The sequence below is a fragment of the Propithecus coquereli genome, unplaced genomic scaffold (genome assembly GCF_000956105.1).
Source record: "Propithecus coquereli isolate 6110/MARCELLA unplaced genomic scaffold, Pcoq_1.0 Scaffold171, whole genome shotgun sequence".
Lineage (NCBI taxonomy): Eukaryota > Metazoa > Chordata > Mammalia > Primates > Indriidae > Propithecus > Propithecus coquereli.
This window is the reverse complement of record NW_012141747.1, coordinates 6,428,727-6,453,676: the sequence shown is the minus strand read 5'-3', so window position 1 is coordinate 6,453,676 and position 24,950 is coordinate 6,428,727. Positions and strand designations below refer to the sequence as shown.

General features: G+C 52.3%; 2 protein-coding genes across 3 annotated transcripts; one reads left to right on the top strand and one right to left on the bottom strand.

Annotated features, from left to right (window-relative positions):
- The first annotated feature begins 362 nt into the window (after window positions 1-362).
- Window positions 363-9,331, top strand: FAHD2A (fumarylacetoacetate hydrolase domain containing 2A). Its single transcript, XM_012641985.1, has 8 exons — window positions 363-535; window positions 2,483-2,733; window positions 3,900-4,116; window positions 7,023-7,082; window positions 7,363-7,525; window positions 8,638-8,746; window positions 8,881-8,968; window positions 9,096-9,331. Exons 2-8 carry the CDS (start codon window positions 2,489-2,491, stop codon window positions 9,156-9,158), a joined length of 945 nt encoding a protein of 314 aa, XP_012497439.1. The 5' UTR covers window positions 363-535; window positions 2,483-2,488; the 3' UTR covers window positions 9,159-9,331.
- A 58-nt stretch (window positions 9,332-9,389) lies between these two features.
- Window positions 9,390-19,326, bottom strand: GPAT2 (glycerol-3-phosphate acyltransferase 2, mitochondrial). Of its 2 annotated transcripts, XM_012641983.1 has the most exons (21): window positions 19,264-19,317; window positions 19,014-19,127; window positions 18,257-18,330; window positions 17,742-17,846; window positions 17,394-17,522; window positions 15,344-15,443; window positions 14,820-14,953; window positions 14,444-14,543; window positions 14,132-14,344; window positions 13,607-13,729; window positions 13,360-13,442; window positions 12,915-13,033; window positions 12,230-12,300; window positions 11,898-12,138; window positions 11,660-11,808; window positions 11,408-11,485; window positions 10,814-10,945; window positions 10,610-10,730; window positions 10,461-10,526; window positions 10,166-10,221; window positions 9,651-9,767 (listed from the first exon to the last, which is right to left on the bottom strand). In XM_012641983.1, exons 1-21 carry the CDS (start codon window positions 19,315-19,317, stop codon window positions 9,651-9,653), a joined length of 2,379 nt encoding a protein of 792 aa, XP_012497437.1. The 2 variants fall into 2 exon arrangements, with proteins under 2 accessions (XP_012497438.1, XP_012497437.1); XM_012641984.1 differs by lacking the exon at window positions 14,132-14,344 and having other exon boundaries at window positions 9,390-9,767; window positions 19,264-19,326.
- Between the last annotated feature and the right edge of the window lie 5,624 nt (window positions 19,327-24,950).

Here is a 24,950-nt window from a genome sequence, read left to right as displayed (position 1 = left end):
CAAAAATATTTGTCTTTGTCACCAGCACGCTATGACTTGGTCTCCACCACTTTTGCCCAACCACCAGAACAGTGCCCGGCCCAGAAACTGGGCCCAGACTGGGCTGAGGCCAGCGAAGTGTCTAGGGGCAAAATTTCAGGCAGCGCTCACTCTCGGGTTCCTGCAAGCCGAGGGTCGCCCCCAGAGTGACTGTCCGAGCGCCTCGGCAATGCCCAGAGGCCAGCGGGAACGTCCCAGAGACGACCTACCATCCCGCGCTGGGCCCGCGCTCCGGATTCGGCGTCGTGTTCATAACGAGGCGCCCTCGTATTGGCCGCTGTTCCGTGACGCCACCAGGGCGCGCCTGCTCCTTCCTCCTCGCGTCCTCGCCGAGGAGCCGCGCGGCTTCGCTGCCGCTGTAGTGCCCTGGGCTGGCCGCGGTCAGCGGCGCCCGAGGTCACTGGTGCCGGTGCCCAGGCGCCGCCGGCTTTGGCCTCCAGCCCCGCGAGCCCTATCCCTATAGTGCAGCGCGCCCGGCAGGACCAGCCGCCGCCAGGTAGGTTGGGTCTCGGTCAGGCTGGGAGGGTCCCTGGCTGCTTCCAACCACACGGACGGGGCGGACCCTAGTGAGTGCCCACCGATTGCAGGGGACAGAGCGGGCACATAGGGAAACTGAGGGACTGGCTTAGGTTCCAGACGAGTGGACGGTAGGGTGGGAACCCACGTTCGAACTCCGTCTCAGGCTGCGACACTTGTGCTGTTTCCACCTCATGCCACTGCCTCTTCGCATAAGGACTCTTGCAGAGTTGGCTTGAGCTCGGGCTGTGTGGTCTAGTGGTTACTGCAGAGGTGCCAGGGCCACTTTCTGATTGGTACCTTGGCACGCGACTTCACCTCTTTAAGTCTCAACGTCCCCTTTTGTAAGATGGGGGCACTCCACCTGAGGGGATTGCCGTAAGGGTGGAATGAATCCGCATGTGCCTGTTACATGGGAAGAGCACAGTGAGTGGGGCCTGGGCTTATTTTGGAGAACGGGTGACCAGCCTTATCCCTGAGGCAGCAGCTAGAGGGCGCCCACAGTTTTCCCAGGCATGGCTGACGGGACCTCTGGAGGATCTCCTGTTGGAGGCTCCTGCTTATCAACAGAACCTTCTGGGCTAAAGTGCTCTTGGTGGTGGAGGTGCATGTGTAAGACAAAAGGACAGAGGACTCAAGCCCCCAGTTTTCTGGTCAAACTTGTGGGCCAGGACAGTGGTGACCTAAGTCTGATGAATCTTTAACCAAACAAGGCAGATTGAATCATCCAGGTGAGGACCCAGAGTCTGGGGCTCAGAGAGCTATCTCCACATTTCTGAGCATAAAAGGCTATTTTTAAAACATGGAGCCATGCAGGGGAGGGACTGTGTGGTAAGGAATGGAGGCCAGACTTAGATTAAGAACAAAACAAGAGAATGGGGTTTGTCTTTAAGTGGAGCCTTGGACTCAAAACAGGACCTGAGCCCTGTTGATATAATAGTTTCTGCCACGTCTCCTGAGGTTGGCAATCATTACGCTTTCCCAAGTAGTGAAAAGTCAAGCCTCTGCTTCTGTCATTTGTTCATTTCAACAAAGAGTCACTGAGAGCCTTCTGCGCACTAGGCACAGTGCTGGGTAGTGAAAGAGAGAGACATGGCCCCTGGACCCAGGCTGGAGACAGCCAAGTGATGCCTGTCAGGCCTAGACCCCACTGTTTGTCTGCAGCCTCTTCCCTCAGACAGCCTGTGCTCTAGGGGGTGAAATTAAATAATTACTGTCTGGAGGGGCGGGTGAGGGGCTGCTCCTAGAAGGCTGGGACAACCTGGTAGAGGTTCTGGCTTGATCATGTGATCAGTGGAAAGCATTTTAAAAGTAGGAGAGTAACAGATCTAATTAGCATTTTGAAAATTGCTTATGGGAGCCGTGAAGCCAGTTTCACCAGTGGTCACTTGCCCATGTTTGCCTGCCACTCTTAGCTAATTCCTAGCCCTGCGTAGTTCACATCACTTCCTCAAGGAACTAGACAAGGGCAGGGCCCTGATCATTGTCACAGCACTAGTCCCAAGAGCTGAATCTTACATCAGTTATTAATATCTGTCTCCCCTGCAAGCAGACAGCAGGGCTGAGTTTGTCTTACCTACACTGTTGCCCAATGCCCACGGTGGTGGCAAGCAGTGTAAACTTTCAGAAATTTTTTTCTGAAAGTTAACACTGTGTTGAAGTATAACACTTCCTCCAGAGTTGAAGGAACACTGGAATCCCTGGGACTAGCTTAGTGCTTGGCATGAAGTAGTTGTTTCTCTATAAATATTTCACCTTAAGAAGTATAGCAGGGTAAGATAACTTATAAACATGGACCACTGCCCATGTGGTGTGCCAGGAAAGGCTGATGGGGCAAAGGGACTTGGGCTACAGCTTGAGGAATTTCAGAGATCCTGATGATGGTTCTGGGATTCTCTGCCCCTGGGTCCTGCTTTTTTCTCTGTAGGCTCTGATGCTGGTCTCTGGTAGAAGGCGGCTACTCACAGCTCTTCTGCAGGCTCAGAAGTGGCCCTTTCAACCCTCCAGAGACATGAGACTGGTGCAGTTTCAGGCACCCCACCTGGTGGGGCCTCACCTGGGCCTGGAGTCGGGGAATGGTGGGGGGGTCATCGACCTCAATGCCTTTGACCCCACGCTCCCCAAGACAATGACGCAGTTCTTGGAGCAGGGAGAGGCCTCGCTCTCAGTGGCAAGAAGGTAAATCAGCGGGCAGCATCATCCTGCAGCAGCTGCCTTGGTCGCCCTCTCCCTCCTCCCACCCCCATCCCTGTCCCAGGAAACAGCACCAACAGGTAGCTCTCTTGCAAGGGAACAAGGTAACCCCTCTTTCCTCTCTCACCTGTTCTGTAAGTGAAGAGGCTTAGAAATCTTATATACCAACATCCTCAATTTACAGAAGGAAAAACTGAGGCCTAGGGAGGGTGATTAACTATCCCAAGGCCACACATTTGGTTCTGGAGCCAGGACTCACTCTACTTCATCATACTGCCTTCCCTGGGGATTAAGTCCCTGCCTGCCTGAAGAGTCTGGGACCAGCGTCCTAAAAGGCATCTTGGGAAGCTGAGGGAGGGATTTAGATTTCCAGCTCCTCAGAGCAGAAAGGACTGCAAAGAGATTTTCTCTAAGATTTGGTTCCTGGGTTTGAGCTAGATTAAGTGGGGGTGTCCCTGAAGTTGAGAGCCCTGTGGAATCTAGTCTAAGGGGATGATGAACAATAAATTAAGACCACTTTAAGATGTCATTTTCACCTATTAAACTGGCAAAAATACAAATGTTTCACAACTCACAGTGTCATTGACAATATGTCCCCATACTGGCGTATTGTTGAAAGATTAGAAACAACTTTCATGTCCCTCATTAGAGAATTAGGTATATCTCTATAGTGCAGTAATACGCAGCCGTAAGAAAAAAGGGGAAGCTATCTATGCATTGTTATACATTGTTATGGAGAGATCTCTAAAATATATTAAGAAAAAAAGGTGTATGCAATGTGTTATCATTACATACAAAAGAGTACAAGGAGACAAGTATCTATAGAATAGTTGTGTAGATCTAGGGAAATGGGGTGACCAGAAGGGGTGAGAGAGACCTTTCCATTTATTCCCATTTGTATCTTTTGAATTCTCTTACATGGACATGAATTACCTAAGGCTGAAAGGAAATCACTGGATAAATAAGAAGCAGTGCTCTGATATCAAAGGACAATAGCTGGGCTTGTTTTCACACTGACTCAGGTGGTTGATAATCTAGAAAATATATTTTAGAAAAGCAAAACTTGCAGCTGCTGCAGGATCTCCCCAGCCTGCCACAGGATTGCCAACCTGCTCCCAGCCGGCCCCTCTCTCCTGCTCTGGTCTCTATAGAGCCCTGGCTGCCCAGTTGCCAGTCCTACCACGGTCAGAGGTGACCTTCCTGGCCCCAGTCACGCGGCCAGACAAGGTGGTGTGTGTGGGCATGAATTATGTGGACCACTGCAAAGAACAGAACGTGCCTGTGCCCAAGGAGCCCATCATCTTCAGCAAGTTTGCCAGCTCCATCGTGGGGCCTTACGATGAGGTTGTCCTCCCACCCGAGAGCCAGGTCGGTGCCTCCCCTCTGCCCTCCCCACTGGGGCCCATCACAAGGGTGCTCCGAGCTCAGCATTCAGCCTACAGGAGCCACCTCTTACTCAATAGTTCATTAAATAGGAGCTGCAGGGGATTATATGTACAGTAATAACATAGGCCTTGGAGAAAAAGAAATTTACATCTTTTCCTGATTACAAATGTAATACACCTTCATTGTAGAAAAGTAATAAAATAAAGATAAACATAAAAAAATTAAAAGTCACCCATATTCCCACTGCCCAGGGCTTATAATATTAATGTTTTGCTATATATTCTCCCAGTATTTTTCTGTTCCTGCATATATTTACACTGCGCATATATTTACCTTTTACTTAAGACTCCATTATTTTTCATACCATTAAATATTCTAGGGTTACCGTGTAGTTTTCTGTTGTACCAGTGACTATAGTTTATTCACTAGCCTTTTATTTCTGGATACTTGTTTTCAGTTTTTGGCTTCTATAAATAAATGTTGCAGTGAACATCCTTATATAGAGAAGACTTTACACATCCTTAATACATGATTATTTCCTTTGAATAAACTCTTAGAATTTGAATGATGTATTAAAGTACAGGCAGTATTTCAAAACTTTTGAAAAATTCTGCCAAATTGACCTTCAAAAAAATTGTGAAAGCAATTTACACCTCTACCAGCAGCATATGTCCCCTTACTAACACTGGTTAGTTTTTCTCTCAAATTGTTATTGTAGAAATGCCTTGTAAATTATAGGAAAATTGAAAAAATACTACAATGAACACTCACACTCTTCACTTGATTTCACTGTTAACATTTTGCCATATTTGCTTTCTCTCCTTCTCCTCACCCCAGCCCTGCCTTTCTTGCTTTTTTTTTTTTTTTTTTTTGCTGTTTTTTTTTTAAGAGACAGGGTCTCATTCTGTCACCCAGGCTGAACTCCTAGCCTCAAGCAACGCCTCTGCCTCAGCTTCCCAAAGTGTTGGGATTACAGGCGTGAGCCATGGCACCCACCCTTCCCCTCTCTTTCCACATGTACACTTATGCTTCTGGTCGGAGGTGAGGAGAGAACCTTTGAAAGTAAGTTGCAGACATTAAGACACTTCACTCATAAAACTTAATATGCATCTCCTAAGAATAAGGACAATGGCCTGCATGACAATAATACCATTATCACAACTAAGAAAATTAGTATCTAATGTATAGTCCAACTGTCCCAATTCCCAATTGGGAATACTGCCAATTAGCCCAAAGATGACTTTTTAAATTTGGTTACTTTTTTGTTGATCTAGGATCAATCAAAGCCACATATTATGTTATATTATATTATATTCAGTTATGTCTCTTCAGTGGTTTTAATCTAGAACAGAGGTCCACAGACTTTTTCTTAAAGAGCCAGTTAGTAAATATTAGGCTGTGAGTGCCATATGGTCTCTTTTGCAACAATTCAGCTCTGCTGTTGTAGTGTGAAAGCTGCCAGGGATGATATATAAATGAATAAACATGGCAGGGTACCAGTAAAACTTTAATAAAAACAGGTTTGCCAACCCCTGATCTCAAACAAATCCCCTGCCCTTTTCTTAAAGAATCCAGTCAAATTTTCTTATAGCATGTTCTATACTATGGATTTAGCTGGCTGTTTCTTCATGATTAGATTAATACTGAAGCATTTTTGTCCAGAGAGCTCCACAGAAGATGTGCACTTCCCACTGCATCCCACTGGGAGGCTCGTATCAGGCGGTCCCAGAGTTTGGCCACTTGGTTTACTTGATGTTCACTAGATCTCGCCGTTGTGAAGATGTATTTCCATTGTTGTTATTAATTAGCAATCCATGGGTGGTAGTCTGAGACCATTCGACCATCTTATTGCCCTACAGCTCCTCACGCAGGGATCCTGTGGCCATCCTTACCTGAATCCCATTATCGCACTGGGGGTTCAAGAAAGATGACTTTTCTATAGTGCTTTCTATTTTTGTTAGCTGGCATATTTCTATGAAGAGCTTCCTCCCTCCCATTTTTACTCCTGTGCCATTAGTATCTCTGTGAATTCCTAAATTCTATTTTTATTCAGTTGGTTGTAATCCATCATTTACATTCTTTTTGATACTCATTTGACCTCAGTTTGGCCAGTGAAGGGCCTTCGAGTTGGTTCCCATCCCTGTCACTTTGAGCACGTCCTTGTTTTCTGGCTAAGACATTCCAGGCTCATCTTGCACTGTCTGTCTTGGACCTGGAATGAGCCATTTCCCCAGGGAACCCAGTTCTTTTTAGTGGGGAATAGTATTAGAGACCAACATCTGGATGTCAGGCGTACTTATACCGACTCTGGTTATTACCATTAGAAAGAGCAACCAGTTTGAAAGGCTAAATTCTATTTTGCAGTTGCACTTTGCTGATTATGGGAGAGGCTGAGCATTTTTTCATATTTTTGTGGCCATGTGTATTTCCTCCATTTTGTGAATTGCTTATTCAAGCCCTTTGCCCACATTTATTTTGGGATGTTGATCTTTTTCTTATCATTTAAGTGAGTTAATACATTAAAGCACTTAGAATAGTCCCTGGCACAAAGTAGGGTTACATATTGCTAGGTGTTATCATTACTCAGTATTCATCCTTTGTTGCAAGTATCCAGAGTGGCTTTTAAACTCAATCCCCTAGACAGGTGTTGCTTTTCTACAGTCACACTGTGGGAACTGTGCCTGTACCCAGAGATGCCACCTCCCACTGCCCAAAATGTACAGGCCTGCAAGTTGGGCCTCCCGTCATTCACATTGCTCTGGTTCATGGTGACTGCAAATGCATGCTGGCAGCCGAGCCCTGCTGTCAGAGGCCCAGGCCCTGAGGCATGGTGTGCAGCCTCTCAGCCCAGAGCCACTGCCGCTCACTGTTCCTCTCCCACCTTGCAGGAGGTGGACTGGGAGGTGGAGCTGGCCGTGGTCATTGGGAAGAAGGGCAAGCACATCAAGGTAACGTGGAAGGGGTGGGCTCCCAGGCCAGAGTGGAGCAGAGGCCCCACTTCCTGCCTCTCCTAGTGCTGACCTGGTCACTAGCACTGGGCTGCCAGCTGTCCCTGGTACTGGGAAATGGTCTGCCTACCTGCTCCCTGACACTGCCTTGCCCCTTGCCCACCACCTTTGGCTAGCTCTGGCTACTAACATGGGATAAAGGCTTTGAGATCCTTTGTCATAGGGGTTAGTGTCACCTGTGATCTAATTTCCTATATGGCCAAATCCCCTGCCCTCATAGGCCACAGATGCCATGGCTCATGTGGCCGGCTTCACTGTGGCTCATGACGTGAGTGCTCGTGACTGGCAAATGAGACGCAATGGGAAGCAGTGGCTGCTGGGAAAAACCTTCGACACCTTCTGCCCCCTGGGCCCTGCCTTGGTGACCAAAGACAGTGTAGCAGGTAGGTCCCTGGTCTTTGCCACCTACACCTGCCCTTGCACAGATAAGCAGCACTCCCAGGAGGAGTGCAAGTGCAGCTACACGCGGGGCCCACCCTCCCTGGCTGCCCTTTTGCTGCTGACTCCATAAAGGGCAAGTCTCTAAGCCTCAGCCATTAGCTCCCCAGGGCTCCCTCCCTGCGCCCCCTAGAGGGAGCACAATCGCAGAGGATGTGAAACTCCATGCATGAAGTGAATCAGAACATCACTCAGCTGATAGGTGTGTCAGGCTTCTAGCTGCCACCATGTGGAAAGTCTTTAAGTTGGAGGGAAGCAAAGCTGGCCCTGAGCATCTTGGGGAATGGCTGTCACAGACCTGGGCATGTTCCACAGTAAGGAAGATGAGAGCGCACCAATGAGACCTCGCCTAGCCACTGTGTAAACAGAACAGCACCAACTACGATCAGCAAAGACACAGTGAAAGTCACAAGGGAGGCAGAGGCTAAGAGGGCAGAGCACAGCCAGTCACAGCCACGGGGGAGATGTTCAATGGGTGAGCCACACCGAGGGCCCCAGGGCCTCGCAGCAGAGTCCTCAGTGAAGTTAAATTGTATTTCAGCTGCTTTACCTAAAGGGGGTGTAGAACACAAAGACTGCCACTAAAAACGTTAAAAATGCTGGTTAGCCAGGACACTTATGGACATGGCTTGTTCTGTCACCCTGTTGCTCTGTAGATGCTGGGTCATTTTTTTTTTTTTTTTTTTTTTAAATCTACAGGTGCAGCCTCTGCTGTGGACAGACATCTTGTGTTTTGGGGTTTTTTTGTTTTTTGTTTTTTTTTTTTAAGATTAAAAACCCTAGGCATTTTTCTTTCCCCTTTCAGAGTCTGGGACATCCCCTCCTTAACTCATCCAAGTGACTACTGCCTGGTGCTGTGCTAGGGATGCAGGGAGGCCCAAGAAGGCCAATGTCTATACAGAAAGTTCTAAGATACAGTGCTGCGTCAACATGGGCACAAACAAAGCCCTTTTACCTAGCAAATCACAAAGCCTTCCTACAGTTTTATTTTTGTAAATATGGGGAACGGTTTGAGGGGGAAAAAGGGATAACCTGAAGGTGTTGTTTTGCATTTCAGATCCACACAACTTAAAGATTTGCTGCCGAGTGAATGGGGAGGTGGTCCAGAGCAGCAACACCAACCAGATGGTGTTTAAGACAGAAGCGCTGATAGCCTGGGTCTCCCAGTAAGTGGGATGCAGCCTGCCTTGGCCAGCCCCTTCCCGCCTGCCCACACACCTGGAGGCTGAGCCAAGGCCTCCACCCCTGGCTGTGGCTACTTCAGCCCCTAGTCTCACCAGGTTCTTTTGCTTTGCCCCAGGTTTGTCACTTTTTACCCAGGGGACATCATCCTGACTGGGACCCCCCCAGGTGTTGGTGTATTCAGGAAACCCCCTGTCTTTCTCAAGGTAGGTTAGCTAAAAGGAAAGGGAGCAGGGACCCAGAAGGCCTTGCAGACTTGAGGAAGTCCAGCCTATGTGTGTGTACGTGTGTCAGACTATAGGGCTGAAACCCTCACGGCCTGCTCTGTTGCAGAAGGGAGATGAAGTCCAGTGTGAGATCGAAGAACTAGGCGTCATTGTCAACAAGGTGGTGTGATGGCTCCTGCACAGGCCCTGGACTTAGGACAAGATGGGGGCATGCACTCCCACTCAGCCCAGCACAGGGAAAGGCCCAATGCCAGGCGCGGGCAGGTGCCAGCCCCGTCAAGGCTCCTCTTCTAGGTAGAAAGGGGAAAGAGTTCTCAATAAATTTGTCAAGCTAGAGCAGCAGCTTGATTGATGCTACTGTTTGTCATCTTTTAGGGTTGGTTTCATGGGATGAGATGGGGCATTTTCATGGCGCTGGAAAAGGAGAGAACAGACAGACACAGACACCAGAAAGACACTGCTGGGCTTGGAAAAAGGACTCATCCAGTCCCTTGTTTATCACCCCAAAGAATGAAGAAAGGGAGAGACAGCAAGGCACAATCAAACCTCAAAGATTTTATAGTCCAGCTAAGGGTTTACAGTTTCCTCTCCATCTTCGGGCTGTAGGACACAGCTGTGGTCTGGGGCTAAAGAGTCTCAGCACAGGCTCCACCCTACAGTTCTAGTTACAAATGAACTGCCGGATGAACTGTTCCAGCTTGTCCTGATTGTCCCGGACAGCAAAAGTAGGGGACAGGTGGAGCCTGGGACCTGTAGGGCTGGGTATCTGCTGCAGAACCTGGGCCATGGAGATGGACCATGGGTGCCCTCATCACAGGTACTGGGCCCAGGGCCCAGGGCCAAGCCTTTCCCCTCGAAACCTGCCTTGAGACCTCTGGCCCCTTAGGTCTCAGTGTTTGAGTGCAAATGCCACCTCATCTCAAACCACCCCTGGTAACCCCCACCTGGGAGAAGGATAAGCCTGTGATTTGGGAGACCAAGAGGGGCAGGAAAACCATCCAGCCTTCTCCAACCCACTGTCACCACACCTGGTGGACACCAGGCAGATCCTAGGGTCTTAGTGACATATCATCATGGCCAGCCCTGTGGGGTGGTGGGGACACAGCTGGGTTCCCCTGGGCAACTCTATCAGGGGGTGGGCATGGGAAGGAGGATGGTGACAGTGGCTCTCCTCACCCCTAGGTCTCTGAAGGTCCAGACAGCACTGATGGCGAGGTTTGGGTCCGCACACTCTGGAGGGAAGAGAGAAGTGAAGGCTCTAGGGAGGGAGGGCAGGGAGCCATGGGGCAGGGGCTTCTCCCCTCCTCTTATTTAGAGAAGGAACCCAGGGATAGGCTCAGACTGGACTGAAAGACCCTCTGCTCTGCAGGCTTCCTTCCTGGAGTTGGGCTGTCAGTGCCCAGCAGGGGGCAGCAGCCACCAGCAAAACCCGCCCATCTCCAGGAGCCTAGGATGGCTGCTTGGGACTCACCAAAGGTCCCTTCTTCCTGGGCAGTGGCCTGCAAGAACTGGAACAGCTGTTCTGTGTAGCCTGACTCTGTGGGAGAGAGAAGACCTAGACCCAGGGCCCTGCTCAGGCAGAGCCTGACCTGAGGACTGCAAGGGAGGTGAGAGCCTCACCGGTATCAGGCAGCTGGCCCTGGTGGAGGAAGGAGGCAGCCTGTGCAAAGGCCTTGAGCAGTGGGCCAAGCAGGCGGCAGAGGAAGAGGAAGAAGTCCGGGCAGCGTGACTGTTGGCTGATCTGGAGAAGACAGGCCAGGGTGAGGGCAGCTCCCCGACGCCCTCCCTCCCCCCTCCCTCCTGGGGTAGCTTCTCCCAACACACCCTGAAGTACCGGCCCTCAGCCGCCTCGAAGTCATCGCTGTCACTATCAGTAAAGTCCCCACTTGGTTTCCACAGCAGCTTTGCACTCAAATGCTGTCGCCCTGTGTCACAGGCTGTCCGGGAGCTGGGGGTCTGGGGGCCGTAGGAGCCATTGGTCCCTGACAGGCTGGCCAGGGATCAACCATACAGCCCAGACCAGGTACATGGAGGCAAAACCAGTAAGAGCAGACCTAGGGAGGCCAAGAGGATGCCCAGAGCCACGCCAGACCATAGCACCTGCTGGGCTGACTTGCAGGGTGAGAAGAGGTGAGCACCAACCCTCAAGATCAAGAAATGTGGGGTAGGGATTGTGCAGAGAACCTCACAGGCACATATCCAATCCTGTCTAGGGCGATGTGTATGGGCCTAGGGCAGATGTGGTCACATCCTGAGGCATACAGCTTCAACTCAGGCTTCCCTGCCACCAGGCCAGGGGGCTGCCCATCCCCATAGCATACACAGGGCAGAGGAGCCTGGAGCAGCTGGCACTCAGGGTAGGAGGCTGGAGGAGGTCAGGCCCTACCCAGGGGCTTTGTCTCCAAGAGCCCTGCCTACCTCCTCAGCAACCAGGAGCCCGCACTGGATGAGACGGTCCAGCACTTCCTGACAGTAGCAGTAGGAAGACTGACAGGGCTGGGGAGAAAGAGGCACCAGTGTGGCCTCAGGAGAGCCAGGCACATCGGTGACGGCCTCGCCAGAGGCAGGGCAAGGCCAGAGGTCTTAGGGGTAGGACTCAGGCAGGAATGGGCCACCTGCCACCCTGAGGGGAAGGCCCAGGACCAGACTGGCTGTGGGGGGAGGCCTGACCTGCAGCAGCAGCAGGTCCTGTGGCAGCAAATGCAGCAGCAGCAGGATCTGGCGGTACAGCTCATTCTGGCTCAGCAGCTCTACGCCTTGCAGCTCCCAGGGCCCCTCCGGCGGCACTCTGCCTGCAAGCAGCCCCCTCACAGCACAGGCTGGGGTTGGTGGGGGCCGAGCATTAGAAGGAGCCATTCCCCTCACCCCTGCACACACATCCCACCCGCCCTGAGCCCTCAGGACTCACCGCCCACAGCCTCACTTAGGAAGGCAGGCAGCAGCTCAGCACTCAGGCGTGCCAGGTGTGTGAGGCCTGGGCCAGGCCGTGGCACCACCAGCAAGTCCCTCTGGTGGACACGCAGCAAGGCCACATGTGCCCGCAGCAGGGTCAGCGTATGCTGCACCAGACACCGCAGCTGTCCTGAGAAGCCTACGTCAAAGCCACGCAGCAGAGTCTCCTCTGTCAGCCAGGAGAACTCGCCCAGGAGCTTCGACAGGAACACGCCCTGGGTGGGCAGAGCAGGGCTGAGCAGGAGGGCGGTAACCCCTCACCCAGGTCCCCACCACACTGCATCCTACCTTCTGGTGCTTGAACAGCAGCAGTGCTGCCATAATGGCCGTGCTCATCACCGCTGAGCTTGCCACGCTGGCTGGGGTGGGAGTGGGGGGTGCTGGTCAGGGGTGGAGGCCACCAGGTCCTTCCATCATCTGGCAAGTCCTCCCAGCCACACAGCCTCAACTCCACCCCAGGGAGGGGGAAAGCAGCTCCAGAGAAGTAGAATTTATCATGTATATGCAGAGAGCCAGGCCACGAGCTCAGGGACGTTCCCTGGATCTTGTAGGGCCCACCCACCAACCACAGCCTCCAGCACAAAAGGGGCACTGGGGAAGATACTGAGAGAATCCTGGAAGCCCTCTCTGTGCAGGCACTGTGTTAAGTCCCTGGCGTGCACTACCCATTCAGTTAACATCCTCACAGGTAAGGAGACTGGGCTCAGGGAGGTGCCACAATGAGCCTGAGGTGGGGCTGGGTGTGGCCTGGGCTCAGAGTGTACTCACTTAGCTGCTCCCTCATGCCCTCCCTGGCTGCCCCGCGCCTCAGAGTTCCGTACTTCTTCAGATGTCCCAAGTGTGCCACAGAGAGAGGGTGGCTCAGGTTATATACCCACTTGGAAGGGAGGGCCCTAATGACTGGCTGGCCCAAAGAGAGAAGGCACATTCAGGGACTCACCCTCAAAAAGGCCCAGATCTAGTTCCCCCTCACCATTCAGGACGTGACAGCTCAGTCTCCTGACTAGGAACTGGTCCTCTGCCCTGAGGGCCAGGAGGGGCCCAGTTATAGGGGTCCATTCCTGCTCCTTCTCAGTGTCTGGAACAGCAGTACTAGGATAGAGACACAGATCTCAGGATGAACAGACCAAACCTAAAAATACAAACCTAAAAGCCCAGGGCTTTCTCAAAGGTGAGGGTATTTCCCCAATCCCAGCCCCAGAGGAGGGGATGACTCCCTTCCAGGCCTGTGTGCCATACCCCACACTCAGACTGTTGGCCAGGTGAGTGCCTGGTACTGCTCTAGATGACCCGAGGATATTCGGTGAGGGAAGGCTGCTGTTATGTTTCAGTATATGGGGGCGGAAGCATCAGCTACACAAGCTGGTGCCGAAGGGCTGCCTGCCTTGCCCGAGACCCGCACGCTCCCCTACCCCTACCATTGGCCCAGCACGACAGGCTGCAGAAGCTGCTCCAGAGTCTGCCTGCTGCTCCAGCAGCTCCTGGCGTTGATGGTGTATTCCTGCCCGGGACAATGCTCTTAGGTGGCCTGCTCTGGCCCACCAGGAAACTTGCACACAACCCATAAGAGGTATGCAAGGCTATCCCTGCAGTGGCTTTGAGGACCAGACTGCCAGAAGCCCCAAGACAGACCCCCATGTACTCCCAGCCTGGCTGGCTCCATACCTGTAGGGAGAAGGGCTGAGCTAGGTGCACCCGGACACAGACCCGGCGACTGCGGCCCCAACAGTTGCGCAGGCTCCGCAAGACAGCCAGAGCTCCTGTCCACAGCCCCAGGGGAACTGAGGCCTGCAAGGAAAGAGAGGCTGAGTGCATCAGCTCATCCTGGGCACTGTTCTCAGGCAGGCCTCAGGGCTGGCTGTCCCATCCTGCTCTCCAGAGGTTTCCTCTGGTCCCAGCCTGCTCAACTTTATTTCAGGCCCATCCTGATGCATGACCTGGCCCTCTCCAAGCTCTTATTTTCTCATCCATGAAAGAGGAAAAATCCCTCTGTAGTGGGGTCTTTTGAGGCTTAAATGAGATGATGATGGTAATGGCCTTGGCAGGTGCCACAGGATAAGTGTAGGGAGAATTCCTTTGTGCCACCCCCGCCTCCAGCCCTAAAGGGGGACTCAGCCATAGGACTTAATATTGTGCTTTCTTTTTGGAGCTGGTGTCCAGCTGGGGTCCCAAGGGGCAGGAGGGTCTCACATGGTGTATTTCATGTGGTGCATCTGGAACCAGGTCATAGGTGACGGCCACTGGCACCAACATAGCATCTGGGACAGTACCCCCCTGGACCGCCTGCACCACCAGTCCCAGCCAGGCCTGGCCCAGGGCTGACAGCCGTGGACCCTGGGCTCCAGGGGGCTCCTCCAGGAAGATGAGCAGGGGCTGCCCACTGACCAGCAGCTGCTCCATGACCTGGAATGGGAGGGGAGAAGCGGTAAATGTCAAGGCCAGAACAGAACAGACCCCTGTACCCGTGGCCTGGCCCCATACATAACCACTGGGGGCACTTACCGCATGGACCACAGTCCTTGCAAGGACCCCCTCAGAGCTGTCCAGGGAAAGGTTGGCCTCTGGGGGCATGAAAAGCCCCCCAAGGTTCCTCAGCAGAGCTCTGTGGGGCACAGGGTAGAGCCTGATTAGGGAAGGGGCTCTGGAGATGAGACTGAGCAGGGGGCTACTGAGTGCCTTGCCCACCCCCACCCCAAGGCCAGCCATGGCCCTGGGACCTGTGGCTGACCCTCCATCTGAGCCCTACAGCCCCACCTGGCATATGGCAGAGAGGTGAGAAAGAGGGCCTTTGGGGAGCTGCTGCCAGCACACCCCCATACACACCCCTGCCCCAGCCTGAGACTTCTCCCTTGTATGTCTACGGGCACAAAGGTTTTACCTGAGGGCAGGGGAGCAGGTGTGGGGGTCCCAAGCCACACGGAGCACGCCTAGGCCCTGGGAGAGCAGCACAAAGGGCAGCAGGATCCCGTCCAATAGGGACTTGTGAGTAGAGAGGAGGACAAGCGGCAAGCCCTGCTCCGGGGAGAGCCAGAGGAAAGTGCCAACCTGCCCCACCCTGAAGCCACAGGAAGCCAAAACCCAGCACCTCCAGATGTAGGGCAATCCCAGAGGGAGAGAGGAGGGGAAGGTTCAGCTGAAGAGTTCTTCCTCTGAGCACATTTCCCAAAAGTAGAGGAGCCTTTTGACAACTTTTAAGGTAACGAGAATTGACGTAATGGTTGTTAAGACCATGATGAAAAGACGTTAGAGGAAGCCCCATGGGAGCAGGACCGTGAGACATAAAGAGAAGGTCGGCAAAGAGCAGTGGATTTTTCCCACCAGCTGATGGGGCTAGTCCGGACTTAAGGGCTTGGCCCAGCCTCTGCTCCCACCATCCTCATCCCAAAGGAGGGCCAGCCTTACCTCCTGGGCAGCCTTGTGGACCATCTTCATCTGACCCTTGTGGAGCTGAACATTCAGGAAGAGGCAGTTCAGGAACCGCAGCAGCACCCAGCTGAACAGCCTGGGGAGCAACACCTGGCCTCGGGTGTGGCAGACGCCCAGCCCACCAGCCCATGAGGCTCAGCCTCACACCCCTCAGAGTGGCACCCAGTGCTCCTCTAGGGCGGGCGCTGTTGTCCTCATTTTATAGAAGAGGAAAGTGAAGCTCAGGGAGGCTATAGAAGTGCTGAATAGAGAACACAAAGAAGTGGTGGTGCTGGGACTGGGAGGAGGGCCTGACACCAGAGCCCACGCCTGCGTGGCACTCATACTCTCCCAAGACCTCCTGCTGCAGCTGCCTCACGTCAAGTTCAGAGCATCTGCTGATTACCCAAAAGGAGACTAGAAGACCAAGACTTTCTCCAGGCAGAACCCAGCCTGGTCTTTGAAAACTGCTGGGAAAGGTGGGATAAAAGGGAAGGATTAGTGGGACAAGAAGAAAAACGGGTAACTGCAGGGGCAAAGTCCCTGGCAGGTGGGTGGGTTGTCCAGAGGCCCAAAGTGGGGGCCAGCTTTAACTGAGGACAAATATGCAGATGCAGGCAGCAGGACATGTGGTGGACAAGCAGCAAGTCCCCATCTGATGGCTTCTATTTCTTCCTTTATCTGCACTTACAAATAAACCAGTCCACCACTGGGTGCTTCTCCAGCACCGTTTGGCTGCTCAGGTGCACAGAGAAGGCAGTAGCCAGGGTCATGCCCAGTGACTCCTTCACAAGAGCATTATTATTACGATGAGCCATGGAATCTGAGCTAGGCCAGGAGGGAAGGCAAGATGGGAGGGGCTAATGGCTGGTGTAAAGGTAGGCAGGTCAAGGGACCACTAGTCTCAACAAAGCTGAGGAATTGTCACAGCAGAGGGATGGTCAAGGTCACCAACAACCTCTACTTTCTATCCTTGCTCAGTGGAACTCTCAGCACTTTCAAGACAGCTGAGCCTGACACACACAGCCCTGAACCTTCCTTTCTTCAGCAACTCATTCATCCTTTTGGCTTTAAACCTATGCTAAAGCTGTGCAAACTGTCCCGGCCCTAGCCTCTCTTCTGAGCTCTAGACTCATATATGCAACTACCTCCTGTTTCCACAACGTCAGGTACCAAAACTCTCTATCCAAAACATCCTTCTGGGGCAAACTCACCTCTCCCCAAGTCTGTCCCTCTCTGTATGTACCACCAGGTACTAGGCTAGCAAGGGGGCTCTCCTGTGATTTCTCCCTTTTGACCTCACCCCACCATCCAATCCATCAGGGTGTCCTGGTAGTATCACCTTGATCTCTCAATCTGCTTTTTCCAGCCTCTACTGTCCATTGTCATGTCTCACCTGGACTAAGAGAGCAGCCTTCCAGATGGTTTTCTGGTCTCTACTCTTGACCCTAATTCATCATGTTGTCACTCCCTGCTTAGAACCTTTCAACTGATTTTCAGGGCACTTAAAGATCCAGTCCAAACTTCCCGCATGGCCCTGCATGATCTCGGCCCTTCTGACTCTCAATTTTACCTCCAGCAGCTCTCTCCCTGTCACTTGCCAGCTTCCAACCACATCAACTACTTGAGCAAACCCAGCCCTTTCCTGCCGAGGGCCATAGGTCAGCTAGCTATTCCCTCCAGTAAGACTGTTGCCCCCATTCCTGTACCCCCAAGGCTGGCTCCTTCTTCCCATTTTGGCCCTCATTTACAATCTCTTCCTCCCCCTACAGGTATTCTGAGTCTCAGCCCATGCTCCTTCCTTCTTGCAGGTGTGTACATCTCTGTCCACCTCTCGGGGCCCTGCATCTAACAGGAGCTCAGAGTTGTGCTGAAGGCACATGGGGAGGGGAGGCAGGGGGTAAGAGCAGGCTGCAGCCCATTTTGGTAAACATCATCCACCTCCCCAGGAAGAGAGTCCAGCTATTCCCTGAGCCCAGCTGACATTTCTTCTCCACAAGGGCAGAGGCCCTAGCCCAAGGGCAGGTGTCCCTCAGCACAGAGTTACCTGAGCAGGAAGGGGCGGGGTGGGGCCTGGATGTGGCCCAGGATGCGCTGCACCTCTTTCTTCACATGGTCAGACACCTGGCCTTCTCCAGCACCCTCTGGGGCCTTCCCTGAGAGAATTTTCTGCACCCTGTGCAGAGAGGAGTGGTGTCGGGCTGGGGCAGGCCTACGGTCTCTCAGGGCACAGCTTCCGGTCTTCACCCTCCTTCTTTAAGGAAGGGTCCCAGATAAAGCTAATGCTCTGAAGCCTCACCCCAGCCAGCTCTCTCAACCACCCCTGCCTAGTGCCTTTGTCATCCCTTTCAGGACCCCAGAAGTGCCAGCCAGACCCCAGTCCCTGTCTCCTCACCCAGTGCTTTCCATAATCTTCTGTGGGGCATCCTGGCAGGGGGGTATGTGTTGCTCCAGCGACCACAGAAAATAGCAGAGCCTCCGAACCAGCCAGCCCCGGAACCTGGGCACAGCCCCCAGAGCAGGGAGGAAGATCGTTCAGAGAGCTCTACCCCCACTAGGGTCCACTGCAGGCTATTAGATCAGAAAGGGATGGCACCCAAACCCAGGTCCCAGGAACACCTGAGCAGGAAAAGGAGCCACCTGCCTGTCTGTGTCCCATTCCCACCCCTCTCCCCACTGAGCTGGGTACAGCTCGAGGGCCTGACACAGTGGGCAATCCATGTATGCTCACAGAAGGAACTGCAGGGGAACGCCACGCTTGCCTCTCCCCATAGGCTTGGGTATGGAGCAGAGGACAGGGGCTCTTCTTTTTCCATGGGAGGAAGAAAATGGCATCACAAAGCAGGGCCCCAGCTGCCCTTCACCCAAGGGGCCCTACCCACCACCTTGCCCTCCCCTGGCTCTGACTACCTGGTATTCTCCTCCTTCACCAGGATCACACTGCCGAAGCCTAGATCCATTATGCTTCTGTGGAAGAGGGACTCCTGCCAGATTGGGGGCAGGGACAGCATGTCCTGGGAGGCCTTTGCAAACTGGCAAAGAAAAGCCCTTGTCCTGCCCCTCTAGTCTGTCCTAATGGCCTACTGAGTCTTCCAGGAGAAAGGATTACAGCACAGCATTTCCCAAAAGATGTTTGACCCCATATCCTTCTGCTGGCTCAAGATAAAGGGGTTCATGCTCAAAACGGAAGTGCAGAATCACCCTCTTTGAGAGTGGCACATTAAGTCTCCAAGAAGTTCTCTCCTCAACAGCAGCGAACTAGCCTGGCTCTCCATCAGAAATCTGGGCCCCCTCAGCACCAGCACATGGCACAGATGAAAAAGAGGTCTTCAAGCATGTACTGAGTACTGGAGAAGTTTTAGTGGGCAGTGTCCCTAAAACTGAACAACACGATTCCTGCAGGCACAGTTAGACCCCAGCCTCTGGGCACACCCCATCACCCCTTAGGTTCCTCTGTACTTGCCCCACCCAACACTCCCAGGCCTGAGAGCAAGCCACAGCCCAACAACACAACCTATAACAGTGCATCCATTCCCTTGAAAGACAAAAGCAGAGGCACGGGGCAGCATAGGACCAAGCTTGGAAGGACACAAAGGAAGCAGCTTCCTAGAGCTGCGGCTCTCAGAACCAAGCTTTCCAGGGTGGCCTTGGCCCTACCATCACTCACCCAGCTCTTGGGGGTGCAAGTCTGGCAGCAGCGACCCACAAAGGGGCGATACTTCCCCAGGAATGGGGTGACAGCCTCCAACTTCATCCCAAAGCCTGAGGACGACAGGCTGGTCTGGAAAAGGGCCACAGGGAGAGGTAAGAGGACTCAAAGTCCTTGGCAGAGGGAGAGAGGCTCCAGGATTGAGGGGCACGAGAAGGGCAGAAGGGAAGGGTAGAGGGTGTTCTAGGAATGGGAGGGGCCCCACTACCTCTCGGCCATTGCAGCTGCTCCTCTGCTGGGTTTGAAGTCTGCCTTCCAACATGGTGGCTATGAGAGCCTATAAGATCTGGAAACCAGTCACCTCTCCTTTCTCCCTCTCTGTACAGGAACCTGACCTAGGAAAAGGTGGGAGGATGGAGCCATATGGAATCTGAGCCATAACCCAGGGGTTCCTGGTTTGACCTCAATCCCCCACCCCCAGGAGAGATAGAAAGCACCCAGGTTAGCAGAGGTGAGCAGAACCTAGGCTGGAAGCTAGCAGCTGGCTCAGATCAAAGCCCTGCCCCACAACCAACTGGTCCCACCAAGGAGCCAGCTATCCTCAAAAGGTTTCACAGTATCCAGGTCAGGTGCTCCCTCTGGCCAACATGAGGGGGATCGATTGTCTTACCATCAACACCCACCCTGCCATCTCCCAGCACAGATGAGGGCTGTACTGGACATTCAAATCCCTTCTGTGCAGAGGGAAAGAACAAGGCCCGGATTGGCAGGAAGAAGGCATGAGACTGCCAAAGAGGAACAGGACCATTACCATGAGGCCACCAGGTCCTACTCAGCTGCTCTCCCTCTCCACTTCCCCACCAGAAGACAGCCCTTTATCCACTCAGTCATTACAGGAATGTGGACCAGTTACTAGACGGGAGCCAGAACATAGAGAAATGCCAAACACCTCTTCCCAAGGAATGCTCATCCAGTAAGGAGAAGATAGACTCTTCCATAATTGATCCCCTCTCATGTAACATTCTCCACAGAAGACACCATTTGGTATCCCCTTAGTCCCCTCCTGCCCACCACAATATTCCCCTGAACTAACAAATATCTATGTTCTGTAAAACAGCACTTAACCCCTTCTGGCCCCAAAATTGGGCTCTAAAAACCCTCTAGATTTCTCATCATGTCCCTGATAAGTAGGCTGGTCTACTTATTTACATTTTCCCCAACCCCCACCACACTATGCACATGTCCACCTGGGAGTGCCTTCTCCCTTCCCAGCCACCCATCAAATTCTGCACATAGCTCTAAGTTCATGATGACTCTGGAATACCCGCTAGATTCTCCCTCTCTTTCTTGGATCCCTAGCCCAAGCTTGCTGGGCAAGAAGCCATGTGAACCCATCCTTGAGCACTAAAGTTTCACCTCCCCACAGTATCTGAACGTGTCCTGCAGGCAAGAGCTGCATCTGACTCATCTCTATATGTCTAGCAATCTGGCCTACATGAAAAACAAACCAAGGGAGAGCTAGATGACTGACTGTAACTTCCTCTCCAAGAATTCCTTAGGCTCTCCCTTTCCTTTCCCCAGTAAACTCAGTTTAGAACCGTGAAGCCAAGTAGTAACAGGATCACAATTCCTACAGTGCACAGGCTCTGTGGGACTCATCCTAAAAGCACTCCTAATTTTGAAAATGTTCTCACAGCCCCTTTCATAGACACATGGCACAGGGAAAGCAGCCTGTGGGGAGTCCTGCCTGCTTTGGAAGGCACTCCCAATCCCAAAATCTAACCCCACTAGATCTGTGCTAGCCCTAAAGGGGCAGAGTAAAAGATGGCAAGTGGTAACCCCTGTCTGCCAATTAAGTCAATACTCAGCCCACAAAATCCAGAGATCAGTTCTGGCATATATCTTTCTAGTACCCAAGTCCCCAAAACTGACTTCTGTCAGTCTGTAGTTACTGCCTGGATGACCCCTTATCACAGGACACTTAAAGCACAGGTTGCAAACTGCCATCCCAAGGGCCAAGTTTCAAATATATACTCACATATATATTTTCTTTAGCTGTACAATATGCTAAAACTTATGAATTAAAACCAACATTTAAAATTGGACAGTTTGTTATATAAAAAAATCAAGAGTTTCCAGTTGCTGTTGTAAAGAAATCTGAGATCTGGCATCCCTGAGCATACACCCCACAGGGCCTCGGCTGGCAGGAGCCCAGCGGCCACTGTCTCTTTAGCCCGGCAGCATGAGCCCTCCCGTTTGCCACCACATTGATTATACCTGATGCCTGCCCCTGTGCACATCTGAACAGTGTGCAGTCCTTGATCAAAGGATAAAAATCTAAACCCGTTACCCTGTTTGGACTGTTTGTGCCCTACACAGAACCGTAAGAGAACTTATCCTTTACAGCCCAGCTTGAATTTGACCTCTTCGCCCACAACCCCGTCCGGGGGGCCCCTCAGAACTCGGGTCCCTCACCAGACCCATGGCGGGCATAGCCTGAGCTACCTCAAGACAGACAAAAAAGGTGCCTGCCCCGCATCCTTCGTGGACGCCTCCCTACCGGTCTAGGGTGAAGAGATGCCGAGGACATTGCACACGGAGGCTCTCCAATTCTATCCACCGCCGCCCCCAACATGGGTCCCTCATAGGGACTCTTTTGCAACACAAGCCTTGCATGGCCGGCGCTCTATCCGTCCAACCCCGCCAGTCCCCAAAACACTGGCCGGCCCAGTTCCTGAAGTAGGAAAGTCCCATGATGATTCCGGGCCTGGTCTGACCTGGCCCAGCCGGGAAGCTACCCAGCCCTCGATCTCACCTCACACCGCCACCAACTCCCGCCAAGGAAGCTGCCAGGCGAGGCGGCCGGAAGGCGCAGACAGGGGCCTCAGCGCGCCAGACGCACAAGCAGCCCCGAGAGCCAATTGGGACACGCGCTGGGCCCAAAGCCCCGCCCCCTGGCGCCCCCGGCCCGTGAGGCGCTGTATGCCCTGCTGCACTGGATGTGGCCACGTGACCCTTGCGCAGGGCAGACCTCGGGATCACGTGGGGACCCCTGGAGGAGTTCACGAGACCCGAGGAGACCCTGGCTGCCCGAAGGTTGGAGAAGGACTCCTAAGTAGCCAGGTTCTAATGAAAGAGGTTCCCAGGGTATGCACTCCGCCAAGTTCAGGCTCTAGCAAAATTCTGAGTTGGGGATGATTAGAAAAGAGCCCGTTTGGGGTCATAGAAAACAAGTCAGGCCTCCCCAGTGTCATTTCCTTTGTTAATAAGAACTCTAGACATAGGGACCTGCTGCAGCTGCAAGGTGCCTAGGTTTCAGCTGGGCCTGTGACCAGTGTATTCATTCGTGTGATTATTTGATTAATACCCGACTCCTGTGGCCCTAAGCTCCGTGTGAGCAAAGACCTTATGGGTTCATTCATCTTTTGGCTGTGTTCCCAGCACCCAGCAGGAGACCAGCAAGTGGTAGGAAGCAATATAGAATAAGCGAAGCAGGCAATGACTGTGCTTTGTTCCTGCACTGCCCTACATGTAATGAGCCCACCTGATACACTGGAGGATTCCATAGTTTCAGAACATGTGACTCTGCAGGAGCAAAGCCACATATGAGCCTGGCTGGGCTTAAGGCAGCAGAAAACGGTCTCACATCCCTCCCTCCTCACTGACTCACCACCCCTGATGTAACTTCTCCACCTTTCCGCTCCAGGATCTATCCATCTCTCTCTCCCTTCTTTGTGCTGTTTTTCTGCCTACCCAGGCTGTATGTACGCATCCACTAATTTTAATGCAGGTTTGCAGTGTCCTTCCAGTACCTGTGGAGTCCGTTTTGTTCTCCATCTTACCTTTCTTGTGTATCAGGGTGTGCTGGCCACAACACCCTGAGATTTTGAGACTGAACAAAGAAAAACACCTTTATTTAGAAGTTGTAAGTTGCCTCCTAAAAGTGCAGACTTGAATTTACCTGAGGGCTGACACCTCTTAGTTCTGGGAACACCATTAGTATAGGTAGTTGAGTTTTGAAGTTGTGAACAGGTCCCCACCTCTCCTTCTTAGGGAGATCTAATGCTGAGAAGTAGCCCCAAGGCAGAGGCTGGAAAGTTGCTTGGATTGTGATAGCAGAGACCAGGTCTGTCATCTAGCAGAGTTCTGTCCTCAGATGTGTTGCTTCTTTGGAAGAAATGTGTTTTTTTGTGGTTGTTGTTGTTTGTTGCAACTTGGATGTTTGAAAAAGAGTATCACCTCTCAGACCTAGATCTTAGCTGGGATATGGAGGACTCAGTGTGCCCTTCTTCAAGTAGTTTGAAGAAGATGCAGAATTGCAGTGCAGCAAGACTTACCAGCCAGCTGCCATGCAAACTGACTGTGACCAACCTGACCCTGAGAGAAACAGAAACTCCTTTGGGCTTGGCCCCACCCTGTCTCAGGCCAGAATGCATCACCCAGAATGTCCTGACACATATAACTGACTTCCTGAACCCAGAGGTGCAAAGGCCCTTCCTGTGGTTGGGGGGCAGGTGTTCCCTGAATGCAATGGTAGGCCTTCCTGCTATATATCACCTGAAAAAAAGGACTTAGGCTGGCATTAGACTAAACAGAGGGCTCTTGTCCCTCTTTCTGGGTATCACTGAGGGGATAGGGAAAGGGAGATGTGATGGCTGATTTTAGGTGTCAACTTGACTGACTTAAGGGATACCTAGATAGGTAGTAAAGCATTATTTCTGGGTATGTCTGTGAGGGTGTTCTGGAAGAGACTGGCATTTGAATCAGTGGATTGAGTAATGAAGATCACCCTCACCCCAGTGTGAGCAGGTACCATCCAATCAGTTGAGGGCCTGGATAGAACAAAATGGCAGAGGAAAGGTGAATTTGCTCTTTCTCTCTCCTAGAGTGTGGACACCCATCTTCTTCTGCCCTTGAACATCAGAACTCCACGTTCTCTGGCCTTCAGCTTCCAGGACTTGTACCAGCAGGCTCCCAGGTTCAGGCCTTTGAACTTGGACTGAGCTATGCCACTGGCTTCCCTGGTTCTCCAGCTTGCAGAAGGCATATGGTGAGACTTTTTGGCTTCCATGATTGCATGAGCAAATTCCTGTAATAAATCCCGTCTCACCTCTCTGTCTACCTCTCCTATTGGTTCTGTTTCCGTGGAAACCTAGACTAATACAGGAGGCATGCACAAGGGCCTCTTTCTGAGACACCCCCCTCCCCTCCAAGCCTAGGAGCTCTGAGCACAGCCACCTTTAGAGGTAACCATTGGTTGTGCTTTATGTAGTAGATAGATCCCTTCCATTATTCCAGAACCTTCTATAAAGTCTTGTTAAACATTGCAGAAAACCACAGCTGAAAATGAAGAGGTAGAATTTGGGTGCTGGTGGCAAGAGAGTGGGAAAATTGATGCTTGGAAGCTGCCAACAGATACTCATCACACAGGCCACTTTCTCCCTAGCCAAGGTTAGCAGCTCTATAGACAAAAGCTTGAGCCCAGAGGCCAAGGGAGGTTGGGTGGGGAATCTGAAGTCCTTTTATAACACTAGAAATCTGGGATTCTGTGAAGACCAGGGACAGTGTGAAAAATTAATGTGTCGATGGCCTGAGGGAGGAGGGTGTTTCATGCTACAGGACTCTGTCTTCCACCTTGACAACTTTATCAACAACTTGGATGATGACCCAGAAGGCAGGTTTAGTCTTCTAGCAGTTACCATAAAACAATAAGAAATAAAGGGTACTTGCTGACAAAATTAGGATTCAAAGACATTTTGAGAAAAGAGGAATTATGACCAAAATGAGCCCCAACCTAAAAGAGTCTGGTGATACCTGAGGGGTGGCAGTTCAATAGAATAGGCAGAGAGGGCTGGATGCGGTGGCTCACGCCTGTAATCCTAGCACTCTGGGAGGCCGAGGCGGGAGGATTGCTTGAGCTCAGGAGTTCGAGACCAGCCTGAGCAAGAGTGAGAC